General features: G+C 37.4%; 1 protein-coding gene across 31 annotated transcripts in view; it reads left to right on the forward strand.

Moving 5' to 3' along the window:
• The window catches only part of adgrb2 (adhesion G protein-coupled receptor B2), a 217,436-nt gene that overhangs the window by 95,553 nt on the left and 94,696 nt on the right, over window positions 1–27,187 (forward strand). For 30 of the 31 annotated variants that reach the window (XR_010914464.1, XR_010914472.1, XR_010914463.1 and 27 more), the window contains 3 exons: window positions 11,154–11,237; window positions 12,972–13,160; window positions 22,894–23,049. Coding sequence is in view for 24 of the 31 variants with exons in the window: in XM_067505318.1 (XP_067361419.1) it covers window positions 11,154–11,237; window positions 12,972–13,160; window positions 22,894–23,049 (429 nt within the window). In the remaining 7 variants the exon portion in view is untranslated. The remainder of the gene's footprint in view (window positions 1–11,153; window positions 11,238–12,971; window positions 13,161–22,893; window positions 23,050–27,187) is intronic. The other variant, XM_067505287.1, reaches the window with a different exon arrangement.

The following is a 27,187-nucleotide window of genomic DNA, read 5'->3' on the forward strand; positions in this document are numbered from 1 at the left end:
CCTTTCACTGATTGGAGTCTAGGTATTCTAACACCAGACTTTAGTTGACATTTAATGACATCAGAAGCCTAGTGTTTACATAATTTTTTCCACCATCGCTTCTCCATGCACAAACCACTGAGGCAAGTCCAAACAGGAAGGACTGTAAATATCAGCGAGCATGTCTCTTTTAAATGAGCATAACAGTTGTATCAGATACATGTTGTTGTATTACTGCCCAACACTGCTTATGAGTACCTGGCTCTGTCACCAGTGTGTTAAGCATTTCTGTTTGATTTATTTAAAAAAAATGTTTTTGCCAGTTTTATGCTTTATTATTCCTTACATGTGTTCATCCCTTTAATTACACACACACACACACACACACACACACACACACACACACACACACACAAACTAACAGAAAAAAGGACTTATTCAGGTTCTTTTTGGACTGGAACCATACCTGTGTGGGGAATTGTAAGTGTGCATGTGCACTGAGTGTGCGAGGTCCCACAGATTGCTCCCCTGACCAAATGCGCTCACCCTTCTCTTTGATAAAAGGTAGACAGAGTAGAGGCAAGTGGTGTGTGAGTATTTGTATACTCAGGAAAGAGGTTGGGGCCAAGAGTCAGTGTGGGAGTATCATTTTTTTTTCTGCCCCTTTCACCAAGTGGAGAACCAAAGTCTGGCTATTTGAAACTCTTCTCATGCTACTCTGCAATGATTCATGAAAACACCTGCCAGTGTCAGGTCTGGGTTGTATTGACCTGTGAGTTAAGTGTCCATGATGATGCAGGCTGTGCATGTATTTGTGAAGCAACACTTTCACAAATCAATTACAGTGTAAAGAAAGATGCCTATTTTTAATGGCAGTTGTTGATTACACAGATTTTTTTGTGCTTTTTAGTAGGATTCACAGACTGCTTTCAATGTTAATTACTAGAGAGGAAAAAAAATCAATGCTACGCCTGAATAAACATACAGTAATTCACCAACATTAACAGTTGTGCCTATACACAATATGTGTAGACACTCACTCAGAGCCAATGAACGTGCAAAAAGAACTGCTTTTATTTGCGTTGCTATATCAGACAGAAAAATGGGAAAACAAATTAATAATAAAATGAACTAGAAAAGGCAACTTCTGAAGAAATACGTGGGAGAGCTGACACGCTGCTGAGCAGACACTGATCGCTTAGAAGTTACAGAGCATTGACAAGTTTTTGCATTTAAAGCTGTAAAAGTGGAGCAAAACAGAACAACCTAATTGGAGGCTGGGCAGCATGAAGAAAGGCCAGAAAGAAAAAAAAAAGAAGAAAAGAAACTTAAAAAAAATAATGAAGTTGACAGTTGAGGAATAAGACTAGAAAAGGAGCATTAGAAAGAGTCTGGAGTTCACTGGTACTTTGAAAATCTGTCAATTTCCCAATATCCCTGTAACATTCTTTTGCTTACTGTTGCTTTTATTTTGAAAGTTTTGCATATTTCCCAGTATCTGGGTAACATAGTTTTCCTTACTGGTGAGGGGACTCTTAATTTGAAAACTGGACTTTTATTCTGAAGGCAAACTCATTAGGTGCTGGCAGGTGTTTGTGTGTATTTGAAGTTTTCAGCTGAAATGAAGAGCAGAATGAAAAAAAATTAAACAGTCACCACATCGAGATTTCAATAAAGTCACCTTGAGTCCTTTACTGTAGCCATAACATCAGATACTGCCAGTGACTGTACAAGTAGCCAAATAGTAAATATTTATAAATAAATATTATAAATAAAAACTGTAATATTCCAGATGTACCAGCTGATGTGAAATTAGATGAAATAGAAGACAATCATTTACACATAAGGTGGTTAAATTTGAACTGCAAAGAAGGGTAGAGGAAAGGAAGGAAATTTGTAAAAATATGTGCCAAGAAGGATGGCAGTGAAGGAGCACAACAAACAAAGAAAAAAGGTAAATGAGGATGCAGTAAGGAAGAAAGAAAGGAGACACAAAGGATGCAAAGAAAGAAGAAAAATAAATGAAACTTTGTCATTAGGGTGATTTTTAAAGAGAGCAGAGGGACAGATTTATAGAAATATTAAGTGTTTTACAATAACCAGTTGAGCAGAAGCTCAGTAACAGAAACGGTGTGTGTTAATAAAGAGAAACAGGTCAGCTCAAGAAACTGCAGGTGTCAGTTTTTGCTCTTTTTGAATTTGATGCCAGCAACACATCTCAAAAACACGGCTGGAAAAGCGATTGACACAAATCAGAAACAAATGGACAAAAGGTCAGTAACATGACTGGGTATAAAAGGAGCATTTCAGAGAGGCAGGAAATGATTCTCTGAAAAACAGGAACGATTCTCTACTGAACATCACTGCATGGGCTGAGGAAAACTTCCAGAAATCTGTGAACACAGTTCACTGTGCAATCCACAAATGTAAGTTAACGCTGTATCATGCAAAGAAGAAGCCATATGTGAACACGATCCAGAAACACCGTCGTGTTCTGCGGGGAAAAAATGGTTTAAAATGGTCTGAGGCAAAATGGAAAACTGTTCTGTGGTCTGGTTATTAAAAAACTTGAATTCTTTTTAGAAACCATGGACGCCATGTCCTGTGGACTGAAGAGGAGATTGCTGCATCATAAAACAAAAAATCTGGTAACAAAGGACTGTTGAGCACCTAGAATCCTGCATCAGACAAGAATGGGACAATATTCCTCTCTTAAAACTGCAACCCAGCAATTGGTCTCCTCACTTCTCAGATGTTTACAGACTTTTTTGAAATTCAAAATGAGAATTATTTATGTTTTACACATCCTCACAACTTTTTTGGAATCAGGGTTGTACATTTTGATATACAATACAATTTGTTTATGAAAGATGAAAGTGGGCTGGAAAAAAGAAGGAAACATTAAATAAAGGTGAGAGGTCACAAACTCGAGACGAGCCCAATGCTCGTATAGAGGAAGCTGTTCAAAAGAGGAAAGTTGTTTTTTTTTCTCGTTGAATGCCGTTAAAGGTAAATAAGAAGAAAAGTAATAGCACACGAAATCAGAAGAAGAAACTAATTTAAAAAGTTAAATAAAGATTGTACAAGTAGAAGGCAATTGAAAAAACAGTGGGATAATACAAATAAGGAGCGAAGATACATAGGTGTGACAGCTGTTGCTCATCTCTACCAACAGCAAAGAGTGAAGGTAACAATAGTGTGAGAGCTGCTGTACAGCAGCTGTACAATTTATCTCCCTTTTCCCCCAGTTACCTTCCACTCGCATCCCTTCCATCCTGGGTCCTGTCCTTCACAGCATCAGCATGATGGTGTTGCTATGGCAATAGCATCCCACTGCAAAGGCAAATGTGAGCAGTAATCGATCTTTCTATGTGGCTGCATCATGTACGTACCTTTCACAGCTGTCATGTGTAAGCCTCACAGTAAAGTTCAGTGCAGTAGATGTTTTTAGATGGTATTTTTGGCACATCAGTATCAAGTGAAGCGGAAAATAAGAAGATAGAGAGGGGGAAGTGGTGTGTGACACCGGTTGTGGGCTGCACTGTCAGCTGAGTTCATGCTTTTGCTCTTTTGTCTAAACTTCATGCTTACTGTAATCTTACAAGCTTCTCTCTGCATGGCAAATAATTTCAATAATGAGCCATTCAGACCATGTTAAAGACATTTTGGACATAAAAACAAGTCTTAGCACAATTACCTTGTTACGCATACCAGCACCATTTTTTTAAGAACTGGCAATGTTGGCTGTTTGGTTGGGAGATTAGGACAGTTTGGTCCAAACTGAAATTTACTATTGGAAAGACTCAAATGAAATTTTGGACAAGTAAATCCCCTTCACTTGGTGTTTCATTAAAGTATAACTTTGGGCATTTTTCTAGTAGAATTTTCATCTGTCCCCATAGACACTAAAGCTGACAAAGGTTTGCCTCTAAACTACTGTTGTAGACCTCTGTTGTTTAAAAACCATTTAAAGCACAACAGCGAGACTGTAATTCCACCTGAGATCTAAGGTTAACGATTACTTTAGCCTCATAGTACTACTACTCATAGTAGATTTTTCAGTCCTTTCAGGAATTTGCATTGTTGCAAGGCAACAAATGAATTTTGTGCATTTTTGCAGTTAACAAAAAGTTAACTGAAGCAAGTGATTTTAAAATTGATTTTAAAATGATTTTAAAAGAGAGACATGTTTAGGCAATATGAATATAACATGTTTACTTATGTTAAAAGATTTATTATGATTTATTACTCAAACATGTTCAAAGCAAATTATGTTTACTGGATTTGATCAGATGCAGAATTGATGCACGTTCACATTTTTAAATGCAGCAATGCATTACAATTTTATTGAAAAGCTGTCACAAAATCAGACGTCGTAGTCTGCTACAATTACAAAAACGTCAGAAAATCCTAGAGGGACTGACTTATCTGCGTTTAACTGTATAGTTTCTGTTATTGCTGTTGCTTTCTTATCTGCTTGAATGTTGAATGAGTTTGAATGTTCAATTAGTCCTAGTTGAAGATATTTCTTTAACAGACTAGCAAACAATAAGACATCTAAATCTGGATACAGGCTTTTAATGCATGTTTGTTTGTCAGAGTGAGCCGAGGTACAAAATGCACCAACATTGGCTTTACAAAAAGCTCACCGGGGGCTTATCTGACATGCTTCTAGCTGGAAACACAGCTACAGTGACCTTTTATAAATGCCCTATACAGAGGATTGTTCTCAAATATATTAAGCTATAGGCATAATTGTCTGTAATCGATCGGGGCAACACAGTGCAATAATCATGATTACCCTGCTTTGAACGAATTGTTGCTTCCGTCCCTGCATTGATTGCTCATTTATTGTAGCTCTGGAGCTTTGCTTAGTGTCTGCTGGTCTGTAAAGCCATCCTAGTTTCTCATCATGTTATGAAACTGAAAGAAAGACTGAGATGGGAGACAGAGGGTGAGGGGGCGGAGGGCAGAATGACTATGCGGTGTGGGAGTTGAAAGATTTGAAAATATCTAATAAGAAATACAAAAAAACGGGGGAAAAAAGGGCAAGTTTAGATTGAGAATGAAACTGAAATGAAACAAAGCCAATTTGGCAGTTTGGAAGTATACCAGGGCTTATGTTGATCTCTTTGTGTCTATATCGTATGTGGGTGTGTAGGTGTGAAACAAAAACACTAGACAGCCTGTGGGGCTGAGAAAACTAGATTCTAAATCCATTTTGAAGGCACACAAATGACCTTGAGGCCCCCATAGCCAGTCAGACGCTGCTCTGCCCCATCCAGATTCAACTTCTCTCTTCATTTCTGCTGCTGAGAGACAAAGAGGAGAGGGAGGAGTGAGGGAGAGAGAGATGGAGTGGGTCTGTCTGCCCAGTAGCTTATAAAAAGTCCATTATGGTGCACTTCTATCAGTTTGGGCTCTCCCAGATGGACCCTGGAGTAAATGGACAGCACCAGAGAGCTATAAGCTCAGATTTGATATACGGCTGAGAAATAGCTGTGTGTGTGTGCGTGCGTGTGTGTGATTGTATGTGTTCATGAGAGTGTGCATTCCATCATATACACTCTGCTGAAAGAGCTGACAATAGTCAACAGCGAACATTTCCATGCCACTGTGCGTTTGTGCATGCCATTTACTTAACACAGCTGTTTTACTATAATACCATCCTATATGCTCTCCTGCCACACACACACACACACACATACACACTTACAGTACATACAGTCTTCCCAGCAGGCTTAAATCCCGACTCTGACAAAGGAGCCTGTGGCTCTGACTGGCTCTGTCCCAATCCCCTTCCCCAGCCTGCTGCTTAGAGGCTCAAAACCGCTTTACTGTGTGACGTTTATTTATCAGTCATATTTACTACCTACTGTGTAGGTGTGCGTGTGCCACATCAAGGTATATTTGAGCTTTGGTGTCATCGCTTGTGTGTGTATTTAAATGTTCATTGTGCTTCGTGAATAGTCTCCATGCTACTGTACGCTCATTGACGACATCCCACCACTTTTTGTGCTGAGCTGAGGAAACATGTAAAACCTCTGCCTGCTGAGTGATGTGCTCAGCACGCTGTGAATAAGAATTTGTCCTTCTACATGCTACTTTATCAACTGTTTGTTTATGGAGTAGAAGGAGATAAAGAGAGGAGTGGGAAAGAGTGGGATGAGACTGGCTGAGAAGCAGGCTGATTTTCTCAATCGTAGCAGTTATACCTGCAGAATAGATTAACTTTAAGCAGCAGCAGCAGGTCATGTTGCCTGCATTGTCCATTTGATGACATTACTGAAATTAAAATATCACAGACTGTTGCCTCAAACTACAAACAAGTTGGGCTTTTACTGTTTTTTTAAATGTTTTTTTTTTGATGGAGATGTTCCCAGGAAAGTAATTTTTATCTCTGTGACGTCATCATAAAGTGAAGTCTAAGGGCCCAGCCTATTCTCATTCCCAAAGCATCAAAAAGCCTCAGTATGTGTTGTCCTTTTGTGCTACATGCTGACACTGAAGATACCTGTTTGGTATCTGGTAAGACACAGGCTTTCGAGTGAAAGACAATGGAAACCCCAGGCAACATATTTGAGTCCGGTATCCAGCTTTCATAATACATAAATGTTACCAAACAGTGTCCATGCCAACGGCATATTTAATGGCACCCTGGACATGTGCAGTAGCTGCACAGTTGAAGTTATATAAATACAATTATTGAGCTTAATTGCAAAATGTATTTATTTATACAAAATGTATTCTGTACTGGGTTGAATGAAAAGGAATGAGAGACATTTTTACCTCGATTTAATGCTGTTCTTTCAATGTGAAGTCTTGTGGAAACCAGCTGTATAAAGGAAGTTTCAGACTAGCTGCTTTTTGTGGACCCTGACTTGTGTAGCCTCAAATGCCCTCACATTCTGATAATAGACTGATAATAGCATGTGATTTAGTTTTTTTTTTTTCCTCTTCACTAGGGGACGATTCCCAAATACATTTTCACTACAGTGACATTTTTCATTCAGATTACACAAAAGCATCAGGAACAGCTACAAGTAAATTATCACACCTCTACCTCTGCTTCCGACCAATCATAGGATTATCGACCCTTCTCATGATTGGAAGTGCTGCTTCCAACTATAGAGGGAAAATAGATTCCCTGGGAGGTTAGGAAACAGCAAAAGAGAATGTAAAAATAAGTATAGGGAGAAAGAGGGCAAGACTATTTGATGAAGTGTGTGACGATGTGTCCATTAAAGTGCACTCCAGAACATCAAACAATATAGAGAGGTTTGTAAAGGTCAGTTCTCTCAAGGGTTTATCTATATCGATCTTTACTTTCGATTGTGCCGAAGTGGACACTATTTCCATTGAAACCCGCAGCTGTGCCATAGAACTAACAGGGAGATAGAGAGAGGGACAAGCAGAGGCAGAAAGACAGTGAAATTGTCCCCATTGGCCATTAGTGTGAGACATTACTCCTCTGTCTTTCTTCACCAACATCTATGTCTCATGACCAAACACACACACACACACACACACACACACACACACACACACACACACACACACACACACACACACACACACACACACACACAGAAACACAGAAACACAGAAACACAAACAGATAAAGAAGTGGTTAAAATTCTGCCAGAAAATGATTCAGAAACTTGTAAGTTGAGGAGTCACGCTCCTGACTCCTGTACCACTATCAAAATAAATAATTACAGTGTCTGAAATATGTGAAAATATCGACCTTGATAGAAAAGGTTGAAAGTAACTTTTTGAGCTTGCCCCCCTCAGTCCCCATTGTTACACCTGAGCTTTTTGCTCTAGTGCAGTGCTAACATGGTTTAAAAATGTACCAACAGCAAATTTCATCAAACTTACCCGGAAACAATGTTTTTTTTTTTTAAAAAAGCTCTTAAATTTCACACAGAAATTAAGTAAGGACAGCTTTTCATTTCAGGCCACAATTATGTCTTTCGGTGGCTGAAATGATAACTGTGAGAGATTTATGCTTTAGTATTAATATATTCATGAGGTTTTGTGGTTTATGACTGCTACTGTTTAGCTAACTTTATTGGTTTCACTACTATGATACTACTGCAGTATGTTTGTGGTGCCCTGATGGTGGCATTGAAGCAATAATGCAGTATTTTTTTAACCTTGAACCAGGCTTATAAAACACTAGGTTTTTTTTTATCAACTATGGTTTGGTTGTATAGTTACCTGTCTCTCTTTTGATTCTTGTAAGTTTTGAGTTTCAATGCAAATCCTGGTAAGTTAGGCACCAAGTTAGCTGAGTTTCCAGAGAGGTAGTGAGGGACTGGAGTTTACTATTAGGACTTTTTGTAGAATATTGCATTTTTTCACTGTGATTTGTGTTGTAAGGGGAGACAGTAGCTGGCTGTAGCTGTTGTGTTGAGTAGCCGCAACTCAAAAATTTTGATTTTGTGGTTTTGTTAGTACTTCTGTTTATATTTCATACTTATCTAAAGTTTATTTCTGTGGATACAGTAGCTGAAGTGTTGTGTTAAGAGAGCATTGTGTTTTTCTTTCACCAATTAACAATCACAAATTCTTTTAGATCTCTGCCATAATTAAAACAGTCATATGCAACTAAACTGCAGTTGCAAACATGTTTTGTTAGGAATCTAACTGATGAATGAAGATTTACATTTACTACAGAAACTAAGGCATAAGGAGGCAGTTTGTGGCCGATACTGACTGGACAAAGTGCACGGCCCTAAGACTACATACCAGAGTTTTTACTTTTTTTTTTCTTTTGAGCAATAACTGTAATTCCTTTTCATATTCCCAATAATAATAATAATAATAATAGTAATAATAGTAATAATAATAATAATAATAATAACAATACAACTAAAACACCACTGTTTTGCTACTGTAAACTTATTCAGCTGGTCATGATGAAATTTGTAGTTTATAAACTCTCATATCTTTTGTAGATCCATGGAAATCGGTGTTAATTTTAATGACCTTAAAAGGCTAAAGCCTTACAAATTTAAATCTGGTCATCTTAGTAACTGTATGTTACCTGTATGATGAACTGTATGAATGTTTGTCCCACCTATTTTGCCTTGTTTCTGAAAAATACAGGAAGTAAATAAATTAGTAGAAGAATCCTTAAGCCATTTAAATAAATAAATAAATAAATACATACATACATATACACACACACACACATACATGTACACACGCATAAATATATATATATATATTTATGCGTGTGTATATGTATGTGTGTGTGTGTGTGTGTGTGTGTATATATATATATATACACACACACACACACACACACGTGTATATATATATGTGTGTGTATATATATATATATATATATATATATATATATATATATATATATATATATATATATATATATATATATATATATATATATATATATATATATATATATATATATATATATATATATATATGGGCATCAGTATAAATGAAACTGTGTGGATATGGCTTGTTACAACTTGCTAGTTTTACTGAAACAAAGTAAAACTAGCAACCCACACAAATCACCACCATGCCTACTGTAATAAATGAAACGAGGCAAAACATGAAACCTCTGTATTGTCTTCCAACACACTTTCGCTGTGCTGTTGCGTCATTTGCTAATTTCAGTTTGTTGTGAAACAAAGTGAGACCAGCAACCCACACAAATGCAGATAATAGCTATTTCTTATACACAAAGCTGTAGCCAGCTGCCCATATCATCTAGACAGCACACAAACAACATTATTACATTGTTCCTGTGTTAAAGTATTATACTCTGGCTGTTAAGTATAAGTGTTCCTGCTAAGAACAACGCACCCAGGAAGAGAATGGGAGGGAGCAGAGTATAAAATGTTGTGTGTGTGTATGCGTGTGTATGCGTGTGTGTATGCGTTTGTGTGTGTGTGTGTGTGTGTGTGTGTATTTTTAAAATTTATTTTCCCTTTCAATGTATTTTATTTATTTATTTATTTTTTTCCCGACAACCTGTTGTTTCTAAAAAAAAATGCCAAATTAGAGGTCTGTTTGCAGTGGGTGTTCATGAAAGCAATCATGAAAAAGCCTCCATGCACTTCCCAGGCATTCTTGCTTGTGTGTGTGTTTGACAGCAGGATTGCAGTGTGCTGTGTGTGCACACATATTTGTTGTTGACATGTGGCCAACTCCTTGGTAAAGGCTAATACCAACAAATTTTTGTGTCAGATACTTTTGCACTCTGCAACACACCCACCCACACACACACACATTTACCTTATATGCTGTATAACTCAGATTCCTGGTGTAAATACATCAAGTGCACAAAATCATGCTCAAGAAGTACCCAATGAAATCAAACATTGTTTCCCCTGCCGACGGAGTTGATTAAGTCTAGTGTTGCTGAAACTAAGCCCAAATCCATTTAAGCAGAACTGAACAGTCTGCACTCCACATTGAGATAAAACCGACTTAGATATGTTGCGTGACTTTACTTTTCCATACTTTCTCTCTAGGCAATAATTCTTTTTCCACAAATGTTCACCATTTACATAAGATGTTTCAGATCAAACTTGCACATTGATGCATCAGATCCAGCTTATTCCCTTGTGTGGCACCACGTTTGTCATATTTATGTTGTTTTATAATCAGACCACAACTCTTATTGCTTACTTTGCTGTGCACTCTCTTTTGTTTTGCTTTTTTTTAATATAACTGACATTTTATGTTTTCCCTTTAGGCTAATGAGCCTGTCAAAATTGACTTTTTAAATTTTGTGGGAGATTTTAGTGCAGACTTGACATTCTAGTTACTGCACAATGTGGGCTGAAATTTCTTGGTGTGTTCTTTAAATATTCTGCTACAAGGAGTGAGCCAAAGAAATGTAGGCGTATTTCATTCTGCCAGAGTCGTGGTTTGGATGTACTCAAGAACTTGCCTTTTTTGACTCCTCGGAATGTACAAAGTAGATATGCATGCTCACAAATATGTATTTACTATAGCATTAAAAGCAAGTTTCTGTATGCTCTGACTCAAATATATGTAGTAAACAGATTATACATCTTATGCCAGTATTTACTTCATCTACCTACACTTATTTTCTCACTAGATTACGTATATTGAAATGTACACTTCAGTTTATATTTAACCCATTACGTGTCCTTTGTCTATTTCAGACCCATATGATGATGATGATCTGAAAGTAAAGACACAGAGACCTCGATCAGCTGACCAGCCAGGTGTGTTTCAAGCGCAAACAGGTAAGTCATAGTGTGTGTGTGTGTGTGTGTGTGTGTGTGTGTGTGGATACATGCACATTGAAATAGTCCTTATACTAATTTGAGCCTGTGCATATACACATGCACACTTTTGCATATTCACAGCTTCTACTGTGTGGAGGAGGGAGTCCCTACTGTGAAGGGAAACCCCTGGCTCTGGCTTGTACTTCTCCTCTGTTCTCCCCCTTCCTTGCTTCTCCCAGTTCTCCTTTTTCTCCAGGCATGTGCGATGAGCTTAAGCCCTGACTCACGGCATGTTAATGAAGATGTAATGCGATTAACAGACATGCAATTAATTAGATTTCCTTCATTGCCATGTGATGACGCCTCCATCAAAGGACACGGCGCTCATCAACAATTTAGAAAGAGAGAAGAGGGATGACTTAACTTGCTTTCAACAGCGTATCTCAGATGAAACAATGGGGCAGTCTCCACAGCTGCCTGTAGTATTCAAAATAACCCATAATCATAGGTGAACACCCCCATCCTGCATTGGTGCCTAAATACACATAAACACAGACTGGTAAAAGAGACACATGTAGGCCCTTGGGCTTTTACCTCTTTACCAGTGAGATGGTGTGTAACCATACATCCCAGATTATTTATATGTTTAAGTTTTACCTTAAAACCCATTCTTCTAACATGATCATTATCCTCACGAATATTCAGTCAAGGTTTACTTATTTTCATCTGTCATTTATTATCTATTTATTATTACTCTTATCATATTCCCCAAAAAGAGAGAAAAAAAGACAAATCAAACACAAGTTAAATACATCTCTTCCAGGAAACAGACTTTACTTCCTCTAGAGTCTACAGTACTTCCAAATTTTGACATCTAACACTAGCCTATCTGGCACAATAGAGTTCTGAAATTTTCCGCACAGTCAAGAGAGAGAAAAAAGAGAGAGAGATGGCCAAATTAATTACTGTTTCTGCCTCTACCAAAAACAGCCTACACAGCCAAACTACCAAAGAGGAAAAGGTCAAAAGTTCAAAATTCAATTTATCAAAAATTGAAGAATAGTTCAGTTAAAAAATACAATAGATTTGTGAAGGACACAACAATGGATTTATCCACTGACATTTAGCTAACTTGCTTTTCAAAAATCCAAACTATTGTTCTTGTGATGGTAGCAGGTAGATGGTAGTGCATTGCACTGGCATTTTCTTTTTTTTTTTTTTTTGATCTGCTAACTCTCATTGTGTCAAATCTAACTGGTGTTGATTATATATTCCACTGTGATCAGTAAGTATTTTTGTCATCACAAACTGTGCATGAATTTTGGGGGGTAGTTGCCAAAGGACACTTTTTTTACCTTTCGTTGAGTTAAAATGACATTTTTCTTACACCTTTGCACCATTTAAATAATGTTATAACATGCTGCACAAGTACAGCATTCTTGTATACAACAAGTGATAAATGTGGGCTATTTTTGTCTAATTGAAACAAACAAAAAATGTCCCTGTAACTAAAGAAAGTCTGTTTGGTTATTTTAACCACAGAGGCCTTTCATCATCTGTTTAACAGTACCATGCATTTCTTTTCACAGTTGTAAAAATAACAGTTTTTTTTAGTTTGCTGTGACCTTGTTGGACTCCTATTATATTAATAATATATCTGTATTAAGATTCCAATATGAACACAATAAATAATGGGAATTATTGAAAAGATAAATAATTGCCCTTTCTTTCTTCACTTTTCTTGTTTTTCAGGTGATCCTGCAGCTGAAGAGTGGTCACAGTGGAGTGTGTGTTCGCTCACATGTGGGCAAGGCTGGCAAGTGAGAACACGATCATGTGTGTCGTCTCCCTACGGGACACTGTGCAGTGGTGCCCTGCGGGAAACGCGCATGTGCAACAACAGCGCTTCTTGTCCCGGTGAACCTGGGATCATGGGCTCAGGTACTTTAATCAACTAAGAACTGAGTGGGTTACAGTATTTGCTAGTAATACAATGCAGCTTCAATCCATATAACTCCTGCTTAGCACTTTACTTACCCTTGCAGCATTTATTGGTCCTATTACAATGTGTTACAAAAGTTGTAAAATTGAAGGAAATAATGACTCTGTGAAACACTGTCACTTTTGAAAAAGGTAGGCGGTACACACAAACACACACACACACACACACACACACACTCACAATGTCACATGAAATGAACTTAACTAAACCATGATCTAGCTATGGTGCAGCAGAAAGAAAAAAAAATCACAGTCATACAGACTGAATATCATTTTGTCATTTCACTATACTCTGCTGGCCAGCTGAGTGGGAGAGACAGCAAGACACACAACATGTGATCCCCATGTCAGCAACTCTATCAGACCTGCCACGGCTCAGAAATTCATGTTTCCTGGCTTTTCTGTCTCTACTCTTTTACCTTTGTTCAGCTTTGCTCCGTTTCCTTCTTTTGTTTATATGCTCTGTGTATCAGAGTCAATGTACAGTCCAGACCATAAATCTTTTTGAGTTCAGACTGAGATCGGTTGACTGACTCAGCCAGTGAAGGATGTTCTGTTTTACCCCGAAAAGTTCTTTGGTTGTTTTTGCCGTATATTTAGTTTTGCTGTCCTGGTGAATGACAAAATATCATCCACTGAGTTTCAATGTATTTGGATGCATATGAGCACACACAATGCTTTTGTACTGTATACCTCTGCCGCCGTACATGCTCAAGCCATAACTGATCCATCAGCATGATTGACAAATCAGGTAGTATACTCACGAACCGTTTTTCTTTGCACTTTTCTCTTTTCAGAATTTTGAGGTTGATCTTTGTTTATGTAATCCATAGAGCTGTGTTCCACCATTCTAACTAGGCTCTTTTTGTTACTTTTTGTGAACTGCAAACTGACTTTTCACCAGGGTTTTATAACTTGTGGTGCATCCTCTGAGTTTATAATAATGAAATCTTGCCTTCTCTCATATCATTTATAAGGACACATATACGCCTACATCTTGGAGAGCAGTCTTTACTTCTTTTCATCACTGTGCAAATAATTTTCTGCTCATCCAAAAGACTTGCTCCTTCAGTTCACTAGGTCATTTGCCATTGGCATTTTTTTAAGGCCTTAGTATTAGACTCTTCACTTGCAGAGTCACAACTTTACTCCACATATAAAACTGCATAGAAATGGCAAGAACAAATGACTAATCTAATCTAAGTTAACTTGGAACCACATGTGGGCATTTTTGTGAATACACTAATGTTAAAACAACTACAGAAGAAACAGTTATCAGTCAATTGTCCAATTACTTTTCACACCCTGAAACTTTGGGCATTAGGTTAAAATGGCAAAATCTCCCACACAGTTATTTAAATATTACCATAATCTTTTTTTCACATATTAGGTATAACTCATTATACTTTTTCAAGATATTTAAATTTGCAATGAAATCTAAAATAACCGCCTATACAAAGATGATTCAACCTGTGTTTACTACAACACAATTAAGCCTGATCTGATAACTGAGAAAACATTTGGGCTTCTCCTTCCAAAAATGTGATTTTCTCTTCAGATTGCCAGTCTAGGTCTTATAGATGCAATTATGAAGTCCCGCCTGTCCTGTTCAGGTTTCATTACCCTGATTACAATGGAAGCATTTAGCACCAAACCAGATGACAACAATTCAGTTGAATCTTAAACCTCTGCAGTTAGAGATCTTTGTGGGAGCCTCTTAAAAAGGTTTTTCTATTACAATTATTATATATTATATGCATTGTCTGCCCTACTTTATAGATCTTGACATGAAGGACCAGATGTGTGCCCCTTAAAACTGTCAGAGACTAATAATCTGTAACAGTTGGTGTTAACGTTTTTTGTGTGTGAACTCATCATTTGCCTGATAACACTTCTGACATCAATAATAGTGGCTAGTTTGGCTACTTGATACTAAAAGCTTGTTCTTTGAGGATTATACTGCCTTTAGTGTATTGCAATGTAGAGTTGAATTTGCTATGGTTGGAAAAGTGCCGTAAAGGGGCTTCAGGGGCTTTAGTATGAGGTTGTGAAAGGGTACAAGTCAGAAGAAGGGTGGAGAAAGATTTCAAAAGATTTTAATTATCCCTGTGAGTACTAGCCAGAGCATTTTGAAGATTTGCGAAGCATACCACCAAACGCCCTAGACTGGACTGTCCATCCAAACCATGTAATTGATCCAGGAGGGAAGCTACCAAATAGCCAATGGCAATTTTGAAATATTCATGTTTTCCAGCTGAGATTGTTTTTTGATGCCATTATCAAGAGCTTTTGATGTCAGATAAAACCAAGATGGAAACTTTTTGACTCAACCAATCATTAATCATGGTGGGAGCAGGTTCAGCAAGACTGAAGAGCAAACGTATATTGCCACCATACTTACATTCTTTGGTTGTTTGGCTCTGTTAGAAATGGGGCCAGCGTTCTTCCTTCCAGCACAACAAGTCTAAACACACAAAAAACAAAGCAGCTTAAGGACATGAATGAATGTCTTTTCAAAAGAGCTGTCCATCACCACTGTTAACCAAATTTGACTGAACTTGAACAATTTTGCAAGGAGGGACGAGCAAGTAAGCAGTGCTGGTAGAGACAGGTTCAAACAGACTGGTGGTTGTAGATCAAGCAAAAGGTGGCTCTATAGAGTTTTTGAATTTGTTTCAATTTCATCCAAAAGAATTCTTCATCCTCTCATACAGTACCCGTGTGCCATTTGGATGGTGCGCGTCCTCTAGTGTGTACTGTAGCTACATGTGGAATCATCCAGGCTGTGGTTAACCCAAAGATGCTGTTTGGTGACAGCTATGAACTGATGAAACTTTTTTTAATCAGTACTTCAAATAAGATGAGATAAAATGTCCTGTTTTTTGTCTAAATTTGTCTTGGGCACAACTAGTGATCACAGTTGCGTTTGAAAAACACACAAGAACATAAACACGTCCTCATAAATAGAACCGAATAGACAGGCATAGTATTGCACTTGAGCCCAGTTAAAAATAACAATAGAAAAATAAATAAAACAGTGAGCAAGAAAACATAACTATAATTGCTGAATTAACAAAAAAAAATCTACTAAAACATTCATAAAATTACACCTGCTGTTTCTTTAGCAGTTAAATAAAGCTAAGGACAAAAGAGAAATTAGACTAAATGATCCTAAATTTAATGATTTTATGTCTGAAATGAGTCCAGTAATATCTTCTGTGCCAGACCTCTTGTAGATCACATGTATTGATTGGCTCAAAGCTGTTTTAACCAAGTTAGTTGGTGTGAGAGAAGAGGATGGAGAGGATAGGGTTAGATGGAGGCACATGAAAGGGAACAGCTGAAAGGAAAAGAAGAAGAAGAAGATCTAGCCTAGATTTTAGCTAGACAGCAAGTGTACTATACCACACTGCCATTATAAATCTGATGACACTTTCAAGGACATTTGTGGGAATTGTAAACATCGGTGACTAAAACTAAAATGTAAATATCGTTGCTCACTCCAAACAGTTGAAGCCTACAGAGAAAACACAATTTCTGAGCCAGTCTGGCACAAATGCTGTCGAAGTGGGCACTATGACAATATCTAGTAGTATCCTGCTGGACTATTGTAACTATAAAGCAGGCTAATTACACCTGCGTCAACAGAGAATTTATTTATAAAATTATTTTGTTGAGTGCTTTTACATTTATGGGTATACAATGTAAACAGTACAGGTGAACATAAACTTAGGCCTATACTACGGTACAGTCTTTCTCTTCAGAAGGGGAGATGTTAAACCAGACTTATTCATTAGAAAGGAGTATAGCCACTCGGTTTCACATGCATGTCATTTAACTTAAATATGAGCAGATCTGGCACACACCACACCCACGTCTGCCTTCTTTAGGCCATTCTTATGTTGTCTGTAGTTTTGTTGCTTTTCTTTTCTTTGTATATTATTTGTCATATTGTGTGTATTGTTACTTCTTGAACTTGAACTAATGACTGAAGCAAATTTCTTGTATGTGTTTGCATACTTGGCCAATAAATCTGCTTCGGATGTGATCGACTAGTATTAAAATCTGAGCTAAAGTCCTTTGCGTAGGCTTTAGGATGTTTTGCTTATTTGGTGCATCACACAGGACACAGCATCCTCCGTGCTCCACCTGTGCCTGTAGACAAACCCAACAGTCCATGATTTTGATTTAAGGAAGCCCACTATGATTGTCTCAAAACATTTCATTACCAGAGATGCTAATAAACCTACAGGACAAATAAATGTTTTGTGGGTACAGAAATAATATTAGACTTTTGCCAAGCAACTGAAACAGTATGACTACAGTGACCTTTGAAAGACAGGGTGCCAAGCAGCAGTGAGTTATTCTGAGCATCCCTTAAAATGATAGGCAGACACACCAAGCACTGCATTTGTCTATGTGTTTGCAGTCTGCTACACTGCACTGCACATAACTTAGCTCTTCAGTTAGTCGTCCTTATCAAATTACAATAAATAAGTGTGCTCCAACATCTGCTGGTTAGTTAGAAGGGCAAGATTCACAACTTATTAGACATCTCTGCACTGTCGCTGTTCAGTTAGTTTAGGTTACGTAAGTCATCGACAGCACCTCTCAAGCCTTGGCAGTATTTTTTTTTAGTAAAAAAGGAAAAATCTAAAAACAGTTTCATATTGTAGCTTTAGTGTGTTGTTTTGGTTGTGTGGATGTTTTCCTGGCTTTATTTGTCTTTATTGTCTAAGTGATGTTTAAGTGTTTTTCAACCACAGTTGTGGCACACTTACAGTGTTCCTTTGCGTTTTTTGTACGCCTGTGTGGAGCTGTAAAGGTTTTCTTGAGCTGTGCATAAAGTATCCATCCTTTGTATGTTTTTTACACGTGTGTGCTTTCACATGAGAATTAGAAGTCAGTCACTGTTTACTGATGCACCCCGTATCCCCCACTAAATAAGCAAAATTTAAAAAAAGGAGGAAAACAGGACGAAAAATTTTCTTCCCTGTTGGTGCATATGCTAATCTTGTTTTTATGCAAATATGCAGACACGATTTGTATGTCTAAGTGCCTCATTTTCCATTCAGTGTCGATATTAATATCTTCAGCTGCTCCTTTGATGGAATATTGGTTGCTGTGTTATGTTCCGTTTATTATTTCATTTTCCCCCCACTCCTCTGATGTTTTCTGACGTGGTTCTGGAGGGCTGGAGGGGCACTTCAGGGACTGCTTAAATGGGATCACACCAAATTTAAGTAGATTGGGAATGTGGGGGCTAAAGTAAAGAGACAGAAAAGTGTTTAATGAACTAGATGTAAAGTATTCAAATAATTGTATTTATTTTTTCTTTATTCTTTCACTTAAACTTAATTTGGGGTAGAATACACACTTGAGTGATTTGTTAATCTCTTTAGTGCTCTATTGCCTTGGTTCAAACTTATAGTAGAAATGAACAAAGCAAACTCTTGAAAATCGCAATGCCATATGTGAGCTATTACAAATACCCAAAATACATAACTCTGGCTTCATTTTTTTATTTATTTATTTTTTAGAGACAGCTGCATACACAGTATGCTGCACACTGTATTTCAGACCTGCTGTTTAGATTATGACAGCCAGTCACACCAACTTATCTTATACTGTACTGTAACGTGCAAGTGAAATGTTTTTAACTATAAGACTATATTCTGTTTCATATGCTTTTACATGCTACCACAGATATGCTCAGAGTTTCTCTAAAAGTGTCCTGAGGTGGGACGAGTGCAGTCGGCATACTTAATTCAGTAGATGGGTTTGCCAGAATCTTTTTTTTTTTTTTTTTTTTTTTTTTTTTTTTTTTTTTTGAATTCATAACATTTATTTGTGTTTGTGCATAAGTAAAGACTCAGATGTATGGGTGTGTTATGAGTGTGGGTGGATATGTCTCTGGGCGCTGGTCTGTGCATTGCAGTTTGCATCTGCTTGAGTTAGGGAGCATCAAAGGAAAGTAACTTGGACAGTAAACCAATGAAATGAAAATTCGCCTTGTTTTTGCTTTGGAAAAACTCCTAAATTAAGGTGATACAGATAATCAATTTTAAGTAATAAGCGGGCTCTTGACAAAGCAAACTAGGCAGTAATTGGTTTGGCAAATTAACTTTTTTTTTCTTTGGTAATATGCACTGAAGTATAAAGCATTCATTCCACTAAAAGTGAAGTAATACCCTATACTTCTGTTCTAGTTAGCTATTGCTCATTTGCTATAGATTCTTTGACATTTAAAACATAGAGTGGAACAATGGTGCATTATGAATACAGTATGTGTGGGTCAGTGCATGGCCAAATGCTCTAACGCCACATTATGAGTAATTGTTCAAGCAAAAAATGAAGAGTGCATGCAAAATGCAGTCATGAAGGATATAGAGAGTGAACAAACAAACTCAGGTAAACTTGTTTACATGTAGTTTCAGATAACCTCAGATTAAACTCCTTATGATGATGGTAATCCCTAGACTGAAGGTGGTGCATGTGTTCTGTTATGAGCTGCACATTTCACAACTAGATGTGTTCAAACAGAATAATTCAATACTACATAATATAAGCTTTGTTGGAGTTGTGAATGTGTTGTTTCTGCTGCAGTAAGTGTGTATGTTTATGCATATGTTAAATAAGTGTGAGCATGACTTTTGTTTTTCTTATCTGAGCTTGCTTGCATTTGCATCAGACACCCAGGCCAGTGTAACTTGATGCACATCCTTTCCTTTCTGCCCTTTTTTTTCCCTCTCACAAACATGAAACTCTTCAGTTCATGAACTAGCTTTTGTGATCGAGTGTTAGAAGACACAGATCTGTCACTGTGTTGTTTGATCAGCACTGATCAGTTTGCTATTTCATTGTTCTTTTCTTCCTGCTCGCTGCTTTAAACATGCAAAAAAATGTTTCCTCACCTCCCTCTGTGACTGCAGCCCTGATAGCAGTAAACTCCCTCTGTGCCCAGTGGAACTAAAACATCATACAGCTGAGTGTGGTATTATGTTAATGTAGTTGTTGGTAGACAACAAATTTGATTGATTTTTCCTGTTTTGCATTGTGACTAGGAATTCCACATGATGGCCAATATTTACCTTGTCTCTGAGAGGTAGTTCAATGCACATCTGAAGACCTTTTTCTCTTTTTCACTTTAATTTTCTTGTCTGCTCCTCTTTTTCCTATACTTGTCCCGATCCCCAACTGATATTTTCCCCTTTTAATGTGTTTCAGTCTCAAAGCTGCTTCAAGCTTGATTTTTATAGGCTAATTGATTGGCTTTGCTCAGGCAGACTTCAGTTCACTTGTACCGAGTTTGAGGGATGGAAATTCGATTTGGATGAATAAGTAATGTCTTACAAGCACTCCCGTAGTGTTGTAGCAATAAAAAAAGATGCTAAATAACAGAAGTCTGAGTGAATTGGATATTTGTAGTTTTTCTGTTATTGTGTTGAGTTGCAGAGTTTGTTTGCTTCTGCCTCCTGAGAAGGTTTTGCATTTCGAATGAGATGGCCCCAAGAAATCAACTTGCACTTTATTGATTGTTTTGGAAATACATGTCATTTCAAATGCTTTACTAAAATATTTAGATTGACATACTTTGGTGGAAATTAGCATTAAAATACCAGCTTCATCAGTATACCGCCTCTCACCTTAGTAACAGTCATTTTGGGGCCACAGATTTTTTAGCATTCAATGCCCAGATATGTTTGGTACCAACATACTGCAACATGATGGTACTGTTGGAGCATAAACATGGTGGCATGGTACATTAGCAGTTTATTGTGTGTGTATAACATAACAAATAATTAGTCTGATACTTTACATAGCAAGCTTAAAATTTGCACCAGCCATTTCGTAAGTTTATTAAAAAGTCATCTGACTGTATAGGTTACTTTTAGTTTGTGTAAACTTTAATGATATATAAGATTACCCATGTAGGCTACAAAAAATATGTCACTGTCCTCTGACCTCAATGAAGACCTTTAATCTGAGCCATTTCCCAAAACCTAACCAAGTTGTTTTTCTGCCTAAACCAAAACCTTTATCGTAACATTGTCACAAACTAAAATATTTACTTATTTATAACTCAACAGTAATTTTAAAAGTACATTTTCTACACTTGTAAGTTCCTAATTCAGCCAATGTTCTGTTTCAGTTCTGGTCACACTGTGGACATAAGGCTGGACATAAACAAACCAGATGGTCATTTAGCCTGGTGGGCTTAATGAAATATATAATTATGCTAGCCAACTAACCCAACGCGACCAAGTCTACATTTGTTATAACTAGGTTAACTTTTAACTGAAAAAAGTGGGTAGAACTGATTCCAGTTCAGTCCACGAGACCCACAAATGAACTTACTTGAAAAAGAATTTCATTAAATTTAAGAGCACATACAAATATGATAAAAATACTCATCAGCAGAAACAGTCCTGATGCTTTTTTTTCCGGCCACACTTTTTAACACACTTCCACTTTGTATACCAACGCAAAAATATATTGATACCATGTTTTGCAGATTTTTAAGGCTATCTCACTAAGCTCACCATAGCTCAGTACTTTTGAATACCCTCCCTCTTTTTCAGCCTTCTAACTCCTGCTCCTCTGAGCCTTCCTTCATAGGGTGGATTTAATTATTTATCACCATGATTTATTTAGCTTTGCTCATCACAGGACCAGCAATCTTCATCCTGCTGTCTCTAACCATCTCTACCCTCTCCACTTCCATCGGTACCACCCTCTTCCTTTATCTTGCTTTCTTTTGACCAGCATGCCTTCAAATCTCCTTCACTCTCTGCCTTCCATCACTTTCTCCAAAGCCTAATCTCCTATAGTCTTTACCTGAATATTTCAAAATAAACTCTTCAAATATTTGACCTGTTTTTCATTCCAGTATCAACTTTCTGAAATCTCTGTGTTCTTCTAAAGTTAGTCAGCTTCTTCTCTTGTTTTCATGATTAGATTTTTTTACTCTTTCCTTTCTTTGCAAACATCATCTTATCTTGTCATTATTAATATTAATATTATTTGTACTTTTTTGGAGTCTTTTGCTTACTATATGTGCATAGGTAAGGGGTGTTTACTTTGCATAGCACTATTTGCCAGTGCTACATCACTAAAACATAGATTAGGTAGACATGTTGAAACAACTATCACTAGTCTTCAGCCAATATCTTTTTCACAACTGCTCTGCGCATCATTATTCTATTATGATTTTTCTTAACTTTATCTGTTGCTAAAGCTGGATCAGTGGTGCAAAGAACAAAGGGAAAAACGAGGAAGGAAAAGAGGAAATTTTACTGCTTTAATTTGTGTGTGGAATATTTGAAGTCGGTGGAGATCCTTTGGTTCTAACCCACAAGAAAACTTACCACATTTATTTCCTTTTCATGACTTAAGTTGCATGACTTCAACCTAACCTCCATTTCTTTCATGTAGAAGTCTGTATTTCAGCTTGATTCTCAGTTTCTTGTCCATTGTAACTGGAATGTTTTCTGGAGGTCCAAATGTCACCTCATTTGTTTTTTTAAGGAATGTGCTCCTACTCATTTAATCTTTAATGTTTCTCTCATTCTCTGACCCTCTTGCCTGCGATTGGTTGCGGCATCCCCTTCCTCCCTCATTCCTCATTCCCATGTTGTGTTTGTTTGTGCATTATGTTTGTGGGTGTTTGCAGTGCATGGGCTGTGGGAGGAGTGGTCGTCATGGAGTCTGTGCTCCGTGACCTGCGGGCGAGGCTCCAGGACGCGAACCAGGAAGTGTGTAAATGGAGACGGGGCATGCGAGCAACCCGAGACTCAGACCAAACTCTGCAACATAGCAGTTTGCCCTGGTTAGTACCATCCCCATTTACATGATACATCCAACCTCTCTTTCTTGTAACCTCTCTGCCTGTCAAAACAGAACCCTGCCCTCTTCTTGTCTTTCAAACAACTGGGTTACTCTCCCAGCATTTGAATTTGCATGTAATATGCACTGATGTTTTGTGTTCTTCTGTTTTAGCTGTTGTACTGACCAAGGATGTCCTCACTCTTGATATGCAGCACAAAAGGCTCTCACTGCATACCTAGCAGGATGTAATTATGAGAACCTGAGTTGAACATGTCAGCCTCCTATAATTCTAAGTGTAGAGAATTGATGATTTCTAACAGCTATGATTTCTTCCACTTGCCAAAAAGAACCACAAAACTATCAACATACAGTAGCTGCAAACATGTCTGCAAAGCCAACAACATAACTAGCAACTGCATCTAAATCATACAATCAATCCAGCTAAATAAATTACTTTATCATTAGTAATTTGCTTATGTATTTTATTTGTTGCTCCCCTGCTATTATTTATTATATTTAGCTACATAAGCAGCATGGATTTTTGCTTGGTTATGTCAGATGTCCAGCAAATTAATAAATCCTGACAACCCCTGATTGGCATAAAATGTAGTAAAGCTAATATATGTCCCAATTAATGGATTAGCCATATATTTTTGGCAATCTTTAGGTTTTCCTTTAGCAACATCATCAGCTGACTTTCTTTAATATGTTCAATATTTTAGTTGGTGACTAATGGCATTTCCTTCAGCTTTTGGCGTATATTGGCTATGTCCACATTTACCCTCTATTTACTATTCAGTGCCCTATAGAGTGTGTTCGCCTGTTGAGTGTGTAAATCTATTCACTTTGTAGCGTATTCAAAGTATCCCACAGTGCAACAGTAAAAGTAGAGTACATAGCATATACCTTACTTTCTCCTAACAATCCCACAATGCAATGCTCCCTGTTTTAGAGATTAAAAAATTACAGTCACGCGACTCAAACAACTGTTAGCGATAACGCAACGTGACAACTATTAGTAAGTGGCTGAATCGTCAATTGACTGCTTGCTGTAGAGTCAACCGCTTAGTTATATGGGGAGTAGGGAATTAGTGATTAGGGGATGATTTAAGACACAGCTAGCAACCATGCTAATATGTTAATAAAATGGCCCTGCTAAAGGTATTAGTTTGAAGGTAGAAGGTATTATTGTCCCTGTGAGCATGTTAGCTGTAACTGTCCCTAAATAAAGCCTCGCCCAGCCATTAGCATTTGTCCTCACTGCCTGATGTTGTTCAAAGATCTCCACTGCATGTTAGCACCTACTTTCACAACTTAAGTGCTACAAATGTAGTGCATGTAACAATGCCCACACCTAAGTGAGGCCTAGTTTTCATTTATCCAGTGTGAAAACAAAGAGTAGTAGGAGTAACTTGGAATAATCCATAAATGCTTCAAATTCAGAATATGTGGAACATTTTTACTTTCTTCCTATTCTGCTGGCATGAAAGTAGCATAAGCGTAATTTTTCCTGCCTGCCCATGATCACTGTTTTTATTCATGTATCCTTGCTAGAGCTTTCAGCTGTATCTTTATCTGTGTTCAGGATTCATTTGAACTTTTTTTTTTAAATGACTTACTCTTCAGATTGTTGCTCAGTAAAGCCTTTGGGTTGGACTTCTTCCATGGTTGGCTTGGTTCAGATTGCTAAGAAGTCTTGCAGTGCAGCTCTTCAACTATTCTGTGAGATTACCTATTAGGCCTATATCTTGTCGAGAGCAGCAGTAAGTCGCTGGTGCAGCCCCGTTCAATTTTTGTGTTGAAGGTACTGCAGGACATTATTTCAATCTGGTTCAGACTGTCCGACTGAAACATCTTTATCAGGCCGGCACTAAAGTGGAATAAGACGACCAGTGATTGATATAAAGTCTCAATGGAGGAGACCTGACAAAGCAAGTTTGACCAACAATTACTGTAGCTCATCAGAGCAAAGCTTTCTAAAGATTTCCTATTGTCTCCTGTAATGGAAATACTAAGATCTACACATTTAATAAGACACAGATGAAATCTTACACTTAGGAAAAGCCTTTGGCATTTTAAGATTAAAATTATACTTTAGGCATATGCACTGGCTGTGTGTAATTTTAATTTTGGATTTGATGTGTCCCTTTAGAAAACCACTTACTTTGAAAGCATTGACATTAGAAAAGAATATTCATTTCAGTGATTTAATTTGTTTGATGCTTTCTGTGGTGGCAGAATATAAAGGATTTCTTCATAACATTGCAATAATGACATTAATGGATCCACAGACACTAAAAAATAAGACAGTTTATAACAGAATTTGTTGCTGCTTTCTGAATAATAACTTTTTTTTTTATTCCTGAATTGATTTCACTTCAAGTGAGAGTGTGTGTCTGTATAGTATGTAATCACTCACAGCCTGAGCAATTATCACAGGGTAAGTGCTTTTTATTTATTATTTCTAAGGCAACAAATCCTGTAATTTTTTTCCCCTAGCACTGTGAAGGCATACAAAGCCTTTGCATTTATGCTTCTGGATACAGAGTCAGAGCCATTTTGTTTCTTAATCCTCCCTACTAATATATGTGTGTGTGTGTGTGTAGATAGATAGATAGATAGATAGATAGATAGATAGATAGATATGCGAGTGGGTATATACATATGTATATATGTCTGTGTGTGTGTATATATATATGTTTTTTTTCAAAGCAAAGGTTTTATAAGGTTAATATTAAAATAAAACAAAACTGTCCCCACTGCCAGACAAAGAGGCTGAAAAGTTATGTCTCAAACAGGGAGGAATATGAAGACGTCGTAATCTAAAGTATGGCCTCCGGGATGTTTTGCCATGCTGTTTTGGGAACAGCGATGGAAAGAGAGGGTTTGGGAGAAAGCATAGGCTCTTCCTTCAAGGGCCTTAAGGGAAATCTGCGAATGGGTGGTTTATGTGTTTGTATGTGTGTGTGTGTGCATACACACAATTCTATCACAACAGATTCAGTGTGCTTTTGGGAGTTCAGAGGCAATCGTCCTTTGAAATGATGAATACCAGCGTAGGCCTTTTGGCAGAAACGTCCATGCATAGAGAATAGAGCTTTGATGGATCTTGTCTATGTGTGTCTAAGTGTGTCTGCTTGGAGTAGAGTAAAACTTGTGACTGTGACTCGGACATTTGATTACAGTGCAGACAATATACTCAGTCTGTTCCATACAGAGTACCTTATGCTACCTACACTACAATACAATACTACTCGTACATTATTGCAGATTTACAGTACATTTCACATTAATTGTCTCCATCTACAAACCTCTTCACACTGGCTTATCTCTTGTGTAGCAACTTGGTAACAACTTGCAAACACTCCAAGCAAATGCATGCAGTATGTGGGCAGAGTTGCAAATGATAACTGTATCATATCTTATAGACCATTAACAGGCTACGAGCAAATTAACATAAATGTAAAATATGACAGTAGACCTTTTCAGAACTTTTATAGGGAATCTCAAGAAATAAAAAGAGCTTTGTGAAGAGGCAGAGATCTGGCTGGAAATTGCATTTAATCGCATGACACCTACTTTTGTTTTCACACAATATGAGCAGTCAGCTCATAGTCGAGCATATGCAGAGATTGAGGGTGATGTCTTAATTACAGGCAAATTGATAGTTTGAAGCTGTGGCAAGAGAAGTGCTTCCTACCAGACAGCTGCTCCTACTTTATTACAATCAGTGTTTTGTCAATATTTTATTTGTATGTCATTTGCAGAAAGTAGGTATTCACATATGTAATGTATGCATTGTGTAGAAGTAAGACATGTCATAATAATAAGTGAAAAAATAAATCAGTGCAAATTTTGCCACCATCAACTACCTCTATGTATTTATTATATTTTATGATCATGTTTTACAGTGACAGACGACTATAGGAAAGTACAGTACAAAAATGCTTTGTGTGTATTTCAAATAGCTTTTTAGATTTATCACTCTAGTTACCCAGAATCAGATCTGGGAAATGCCACATCCACATTTAAACTTATTGTGTAATGCACCTCCATATGAGGAAGGAGAGCTTGCAATTCGTACCCACATGGGAAAACCAGACAAATATTGTACATTTACAGCTCTTTCTTTGCTACTT

Source organism: Channa argus, chromosome 1, assembly GCF_033026475.1.
Source record: "Channa argus isolate prfri chromosome 1, Channa argus male v1.0, whole genome shotgun sequence".
In the NCBI taxonomy this organism is placed as follows: domain Eukaryota; kingdom Metazoa; phylum Chordata; class Actinopteri; order Anabantiformes; family Channidae; genus Channa; species Channa argus.